Consider the following 8900-nt stretch of genomic DNA (forward strand, 5'->3'; position numbering starts at 1 on the left):
TATAGGATGTTCAAGACTTGATTGACACTCCCCTCTTTTATACTCAACATTTTTAAGTATTTTGTGGGTAAACAGTTTGGGAAATCGAACAAAGATGGGACAAAATTGTTCAATCAATTGCTTTTATAACAATAATCTGTCGTCATCGTGACTGGCATTTGAACATTCCTATTGGAAGCCTCCTTGACCAATCTAGAATACTCTACCTAATTCTGGAATTTCCTATGAAATAGTACTTTTTTCTAGAGAATCTGATATGAAATGAAGTTTTTAGATTAATTCTTATGTGGCACTCTTTTTTGTCGGACATGTCTTGGAGGCTTCAATAGCCAATAACTCCAAACATTATTTTTACAGATTTAGACAATGCGTGTGCAAACTAAGACCAAAATTGAACAAATTTTCAGAGTAGCATTGTTTCAGTATTCTATTTAGAATTCATCTGCATAATTGAGGCATTTATTTATTGTAGGGTCATCATCATCTTAGCCATTTTATTTATTTAGTCCCCACAGTTGGTTGTGGAAACTCAAATGATGTTAACTAATCCTCATGGGAAATCAAATTATAAAAGTTTCTTCAATTTTCCGTGCTGTCAGTATGCAAATTTTCAAAAACCATTAATGATTGTTAGCGGTTTATGGTGATATACACCCTCAGGACATGTGTGATCATATGAAACCCTCTTAAAATTCTTGCTCGTCCAGGGGGAGGGGAGGGGAAGAGGGTAGCATCATTTCCTCTCTGACATAGATACGTATATCATTATCCCATTTCAAGTTCCTGATGGATTTATCCCTCTTAACTTATTATAGCCATGTCTAATTTTATTCCTTTTATGTTAGAGGCTTATTGATGTTGTGTATTGGAAACAGTGTGAGCTTTTTATGGTGAAAGAAGAACTTCGTTTAAATCCTGGCTTGTTACACTGGACCTACAATGAAAATCTGAAATTAATCATAAAATAAATAAAATGGTTTTGTCAGTTTATAAATTTACCACTATGCCCTCCCAAACATACTGTATGATTGAGAATCATGAGATATTGCAGGATTGATGTATTTTGCTCTGGAAATGTTGCTATTTGTTTTAAATTTCATTGTTGGTAATAAAATTATCGATAAATACAGGATTTTTTAAAATTAATTTTTAATTGTTGCAGATGCAGAAAGATGGAATCATTTATGCTAGCATGGCCCAAATGGGTATATGATATGTATGATGTTGACAAACTGGTTCAACGTTGTGATGATTTAACGTTTTTAAAGCAAGGTCTTAGAAAAGGTAATTTTTTACTTTCACTTACCTATGTATGGAATAAGTGCATGCATGTATGTGAACAGCCTTGATCAAAAACGAAAAATTTTGCAATACTGAAATTTAATATAACTTAATTTAGCATATAATATTACTTATTAATATAACTTAATTTAGTTAAAATAACTTATTTAAGCTATAAGAATCAGTTTTTCATATTGATTAAATTTTCTCAAAAAGACTAATGATTGTGATTAAACTCGCCATGTCAACATACAATTAAATGGTCTGTAATATCAATTAGGTCTTATCTTTATTGAAATAGTCTGACAGGGCTTAAATGACAAATTTCATAAAATCTTCCTCTGAAGTACATTTACTTGTGCTTATTTTAAATAATGAATCACTTCAAATTTTTAATAGAAGTAAAAAATGGTTAAATTTATACAATATTGAAATTACATAATTGAGACGCAGGTATAGGCTTGGGATATGACAGCTACTTTTTCAATAAAATTCACTAATCCGAAGTGCTACTTTATAGAGTCAGTTTTTCACATTTTTTTTTCTTCAATTTTCTTGATATCGACTCAAATGTTTTTAATTAAAATTATTACATTATGTCAATGTATAATATTGTTGAGGTTAGTCTAGTCTTAGGGGGTTCTCCAGCCTGGTAACCACTTTACATAAGGCCCTCGACAAGGTGATTCAATAGTAAGTAAGGAACGGCCGTGTCAGCGGATGAGCCCTGGACACTGACGTAGGTAGAGGAGGTCTAGGTAATAGAGAGTCTGAGGTTGAGTAACAGTTCTAGTTGCCGAGATGAAGCGAACGGACTAGAACTGTCAAGAGCCAGCTTACTAGTTGCCGAGATGAAGCAGACGGACCAGTAAGCTGATAAGGATAGGTACAGCTCTAGTTGCCGTGATTAAGCGGATGGACTAGAATTGGGGAGAGACCTGATCATCTACACTGGTTGCCGAGATAAAGCGTTCAGACCAGTGTAGCTGTTGAGGATCAGGTTACATTCTTGGTTATGGAGATGAAGTGGACGGACCAGTGTAGCCATTGAAGATCAGGTTACAATCTTAGTTGCGTATACGCCACCAGTGCTATGTTTAGACCTGGGAAAGGCTTAATTAGCTTTTTTTTCTTACCTCCTATTTATTAAAATCTAAACAATTAAAATATATACATATACTTAACCTAGGAAATTATATATTACAATCCACAATTTATCTTGGTTTGCCTTACGGCATTATAAGATGAAAGCTTAATTAGTTTTTTTTTTTTTGTTTTTTTTTCTTACCTCCTAAACCAAATAAAAACAAACAAATTACAATATATACGAAGAGAAAATATATGTACATATGCTGGCGATTAAAGCATCTTGTTTTGCCAGTATGGCATTATAAGATAGGTTGCCGGGTCCGCTGAAGGCGGTGTCGTTGGTGATGGCATGTGTTTGCCTGAAGCTCACTGAGAATAGGGAGGGGCTATTCCTCCTGGTGAAACTTAATTAGCTTTTTTTTTTTCTAACCTATTTATTTATTTTGCATCAATTACAATTATATACATTTTACTTAATCTAGGAAAACTTATATATACACATATTTACATTTTATCTTGTTTTGCCTGATGGCACTATAAGATGAAGAAAAACATTGTCCGCTGAAGGCGGTTTGTACATGAGTGGCGTGATAGCTGGGGAGCTAACAGAGAATGGGGAGGGATCATTCCGGCTGGTGGTGCTTAATTAGCTTCTTTTTTTTTCCTAACCTCCTATTTATTTATTTTCAATCAGTTACAATTATATATATTTTACTTAACCTAGGAAAAAGTATATATACAAATATTTACATTTTATATGTTTATTTAATTTTTCTTAGGTTAAGTAAAATATATATAATTGTAACTGATTGAAAATAAATAAATAGGAGGTTAGAAAAAAAAAGAAAAAAATTAGCGCAGTGATAATTAAAGGGCTGATGTGATCAGTTATCACTGAGGGTTCACACTTCCAACTCTTACTTGAGATAGTTCGGTAGGCTCTTTTTGCTCAATCCTTTTTATTTTTTAAATAACATCATTACATATTACATATAAAACTATAAACATTTGTACAAGATATAATATTTTTACAATGATAACAATTTGTACATTTGGCTTAGCTTCTGAGAGGCTTGTAGTGCTGCGCTCTGGTGGGTTGCTGGTGCCTGCTACAATATTATTACAGTATACAAACATATACTATACTAAACATATATATAATACATATCTATTCTGAAACGAGCTAGGATTAATTTAAACTCCAATTTAGGTTGGTAAGTAAAAGTTGTGTGATTCGGGTACTGTACCAAATTTGTTTTTTTATTTCCTTGATTAATGAAGTGTTTTATTTGGAAGTAATGATTACCCCTGCCTTTTTATTTCTGTAGATAAAGTTGAAAATGTAATGCCTAAAGATCCAACTGAGTTATCCTTCTGGATCGCAAGCCAACTGGATTCTGAAAAAAGGCTCTTTATGTTAGCTCTGAATTCTCCCATACCAAGGCTAAGGTGGCTCCTGAATTTTTTGCGGAAGGTAATGCTTTTTTTTTTTTTTAATTCATATTTTATCTGTTATTAAATGCCTTAAATTTTAATTTATTTCCAGTGTCATCAATTTATTTGTGGAACTTGTAGAGCAGTTATAGGTAAGCAGACTGACTGTTTTGCTATGTCTGTTGAGGGTGCCCAAGGGACTTATGTGAATCCTGAAGGTTATCATCATGATACCCTTACTTTATTAAAAGTGGAAAACGTTATCTCAATATCAGGACCTTCTACCCACTTCAGCTGGTTCCCAGGGTATGTATACTGTTTATTTATCATCACTTGTAAATAATGTATCTTAAATAAAATGTATCATCACTTGTAAAAAGAAAGCTATGGATCGCCTTGTAAGAGTGATTCTCAATAAGAGAGGAAAAAGTGTGGGTACTTGTGTGAAAACAAAATGCTGATATCCTTTTAAGGATATATATATGTGTGTGTGATAGCATTTCCCTGCTATTAAGTGAATTCATGCCATGCAATGCCATCATAATCATATTTTTAATGTTTATTTGGTGTGTTCAATGTGAAAAATGTCAGAAATGTGGATATAACCAGATTAATTTTTGAATATTCAATCTTATACTTGACCAAAAAGGTCAGAAGGTGGTGAGAATCCCTTACTATTATTTTCTAGACATATCTATCAATTGTTTAAATGATTTGTAATATTTTTATTAGTTATTAGGGTTCACTTTTGAACTTCACAAATTTTTCAGTCAGATAGTTAGTCCAAAATGTGGTTCTATGAAAAAGTTTCTCTATCATCCTTTTAAACATAAATTTAAAACAATTTTTGAGGGTATTTCATAGTGGCAAGTGAGAAACAATGTTTCAAGTTCTATACCAATATTTGTAGTTATTTGTTTTATTCTGTATGAGGTGAAAAACTACATGGTTGATTTTATCCAGCTAGTTCTAGTGGAAAGTTTTAGGAAAAGTCAGATATATGGGATGACCCCTGGTCGGGAATATAAAAATGTAATTGAGCCACATGTCTAACCAATTTGACAAAATTTTCTTTATATTGACAGATTGGTGTTAAGGCATTAAAATGATTGAAATATGAATATGCAACTTATTATTATGTGCTTTGTCAACTTATGAAAGATTTTAATGATTTTTGGAAAAATATTATGATCAAATGGTTGTGAAAAATTTTATTATTTCTTTAAAAACTGGTATCTAAGAGTTTTTTAAAATGTTGAAAACAAACACGAGCTAGTCATGTACTGAAAGAAAAAATGTTTACCTACTTAAAGTGACTACATATTTCTTTGTATTTATAGGGGATCTATCCTCATTTTAAGCACATTTTTTCTTTTTTCTAGATAAAAAAATAAACAAAAGGAAGTGTGTATGTTTTTTGTCAATGTAAAATAAGAGTGAACAGATATGGAGAAAACTTACTTTATTAAAATTTGTAATTGTAATTTTCAATCCTTTACTAGTGGAAATGATTTAACTTTTTCTAAATTTATGTAGGTTTGATATATATGTTAAAATTTTTTTTTTGATATACATAGGGTCTGTCTATAGTTAGTGACTTGTTCTTATCAAAATCTTAATTTTGAAATTTAGTCCTAAAATGGAATTCAAAGCATTGGTTAAATTTTGAACCATAAAATATAAATGTTACATTGTTGAATTTCACTCTAAATTAGTTACTGAAATATACACATCTACTGAGAAACAACTGAAAACTTTATATCATTAAAAAAAAATGCTTCATTCTGGAAACATTTCTTAGGAATTATTAAAGTCAGAAAGAATTATAAAGGTGTCCTACAAAATGATGCTTGTGACCAGATGTCTCCAGAGCGATGTGTTGGTATTTAATTATTTTTTCTGCCTCAAATGTACAGATCATGATGAGGTGCTCACAAGCTTACAGTATCCCTCAGCTGGGATATAGGGGGTTAATGTGTCTTTCCTTTAATGATGGGTCATTGCATGGAAGCCACAATGCACTCAAAGAAATTGTGACATTCAGTGTCAGGAAGGATCCATTTGGCTACCAACCACTTGAGTTGGTGAATGCTGAAGTAATACACGCTTTAACTATCTTCAGTTTTTCCATTGCTTGTGGCACAGAGTAAAACTAATTTCAATTCCTGGGTATTTCCCTCTGTCACCTAATTCATATTGGGGGTGCAGCCAGCAAAAAAATTATTTATTTGTGCCGACATTTTGACCTGAATCTCAGGCCTTAATCAGAACTTAAAAAGCAAAAAAGAGATAACCATTACTCAGAGAAATATAAAATAAAGGAAAACAATAAACACACACATTTGGAAATATTCATAACAATGAATTAAGTAGATAGTTGTTGATCGATAACAATGGAAGATAAAATATAATATTATAAAGGTATGAGTAATACAAAACAAATGATGAAAATATTAAAAACCAGAAAGTGTTCAAGAAATAAAAATAATGAATGGTGCAGAAGAAAATTTAAATGATGAGCAATGGAATTAACATAATAAGGTATATAAGTAGTGTTCAAATTATTGAAAACAATTTAAATCAACACTATGAAATGTATGGATGAAAATGATATATATATATATCAAAGATACAATGGGCAAGAAAGAAAAAAAAAATGGTAAAAGGGATAAAAGATGTACAGTAACATACATGAGTAAAAAAAAAAGATAAGCTAAAATAAATATAGTGTCAGGAAAAAAAATTAATAATAAGAAAGAACAGTCTGCTGTGGGTGCTCATGGAGTCTGGACGTGTTTACTGCTCTGTGTGCGATTGTTAGACTCATTGATTGTGCTAACTTCTTATTTTATGATTAGTAATAAAAATTGTATTTAAATCTTTCAAATGGAGTACTGCAAAACATGTTTAGAAATACTGCCCAAGGACGGTGATTTCATTACCTGTTCAATATGTTAGAACGGTCTGCATTTTCAATGTAGCGGTGTAAAAGCATGCTGTAAGAATATGGCCCAAACAAAAAAAGAATCCTTGAGGTGCGTAAGTTGTAGAAAGGAGGAAAAATTCAACTCTTTGGTCACAGAAAGGTTAAATGGAATTCATGGAAAGTTAGATAAACTGCTTCCAGTTGCTACAAACTACGACACTTAGGTTTCATCGATCAAGTCTCTGAAGGCTGATTTTAATAAACTAGAATATTTTCTTCAATTTTACTCCAAAAAATTTGTAAGGCCTTGAAGGAACTGAGGGAATTAAAAATAGAGAACTACGGAAAGAACTGAAAACAATTGATAAGAAATGTATTGACTTTGAAACGGAAATTGAGTACATGCGAGTTCAGCTCAACGAATTGTTATCTAAAGAAAGGATAAATAATTTTGAAATCCACAGTACAAGGTATTCGACAACAAAATAATGAAAATCTGGAGTAAGTATTGGAGTCAGTTGCAAAAAACATCAAATTGCAATATTCTAAAGATGAAATAGTTTATTGTAAATGCTTACCAATAAAAAAGGAGAAGAAAGAAAAATAATTCTCAGGAGGAATTCTAATAATGTGTTCTACAACGACTATAAGAACCAATTGGGTCTCAAAAAGTAAAGTGGCAAAATTAAAGAGTGAAAACAATGTGCTTGGCAATAAAGGCAGGAAGGTATTCTTCAATGACAGTTTAACGCCCTACTCAAAATCATTGTTGTGGGCTGCAAAACAAAGGAGTAAATAGAAGAATTACAGGTATATTTGGTCAATACGTGGAAAATTTATTCTGTCCTCAACAATGAAATGTTTACAAAAAGATTACTGCTAGTAAGATATATGACCTCTAATACCATTGCAAACGGTAACAATGCGAATCATTGTTTGTTTTTATTGCTAATTCCTGTTATAATGTTGTTATTGCTAGATCCTGCTATAATATAGCTTTCTTATTGATTCAGTTTGGAATTAGATTAAACTTCTGTTTCCTTTATTTTTCTAATTCTAGTGTCATAAATTTAATCCAATATAAAAGTTTTATTACTCATTATGCCTTTTTTTTTTTTTTTTAAATAAATTATCCACGAATGATCGATTAACAAGGTGGGAAGTAAACATCCTTAAAGACTGGTTCAACGAACTTCACTTGGATGGAAAAAATAATTTGAGAACCTTTTCCTTAATACATCTGTTAAAGCCACCTCAAATTGACTGTCTTTTTGTTGGAAAGCTTTAAAAGAACAAAAACAAGCTGGTTCGGATATAAACATTTATTTGGTTAATCTAAACATTTGAAAAAAAAACTTAAACTAAAATAAACAAAAGATGAATAAAAGTAAAATAAAAAAGCCTTTCAGATAAAATAAAATTAGGTAAATAAACTATGAAAACAAAAGAAACTAATTTACAAAATTAATATTTATATATAAAATAATGTACTGGATGATGACTATTTACTGTGGTGGCGACTCCCCTGGGTCTGAGACGAGAAAAGACATTGCTGAAGAAAGGATGATCTACTCCGATGGGTCGGGGCAAGATATTTCTGGTCGTAACAGTAGTGTAGGAATATTTATGGGAAGATATAGGCGCTTCGTTTCTTTCAAAAGTGGACCCACGACTATGTTGGCTTATGTATTCAATAGTCTAATTTAATTTAACTTAGTCACCACAATGGTGATCATCAATTATATTAATCACAATTAACAGTCATTATGCGTATTATGAAAAAATGGCCAAACTAACACGTTATGAACACAGACAGTGCTGCTTAGATACTATCATTGCAACTAATTAGCTGGAACTCATTAAAATCAAAATGCAGAAAAGGTTTGGTTTCGGACTGTAATGGTTACTAAAATACTAAAAAATTTTCAATAAATAACATCTAATGAACTCAGACTAGGCTGGTTACAAACGATCATGGCCACTAATTAGCCAGAACTCATTTAAAAACTAATATGGTCAGCCTGTTGCTAGGCGATGTCTTAGAAATATTTAACTGGGTCCCTTCTTACTTTTAATATTCCCAATAATTGATTTTGCTTCACCAAATGACCATATCTGCCTGTATTTTTTTCTTAACCCCACATAATTTATTTACTATATTATTTATAGT

At 31.5% G+C, this 8900-nt stretch overlaps 1 protein-coding gene across 3 annotated transcripts in view; it reads left to right on the top strand.

Moving 5' to 3' along the window:
- ohgt (ohgata) overlaps window positions 1-8900 on the top strand; it is a 23269-nt gene that overhangs the window by 12652 nt on the left and 1717 nt on the right. For all 3 annotated transcript variants that reach the window (XM_024363317.2, XM_014436550.3, XM_067044675.1), the window contains 3 exons: window positions 1163-1284; window positions 3699-3844; window positions 3917-4110. In XM_024363317.2, coding sequence (XP_024219085.1) covers window positions 1163-1284; window positions 3699-3844; window positions 3917-4110 — 462 coding nt within the window. The remainder of the gene's footprint in view (window positions 1-1162; window positions 1285-3698; window positions 3845-3916; window positions 4111-8900) is intronic.

This window comes from Halyomorpha halys, unplaced genomic scaffold, assembly GCF_000696795.3.
Source record: "Halyomorpha halys isolate HHAL.00 unplaced genomic scaffold, Hhal_1.1 Scaffold1987.1, whole genome shotgun sequence".
Classification (NCBI taxonomy): domain Eukaryota; kingdom Metazoa; phylum Arthropoda; class Insecta; order Hemiptera; family Pentatomidae; genus Halyomorpha; species Halyomorpha halys.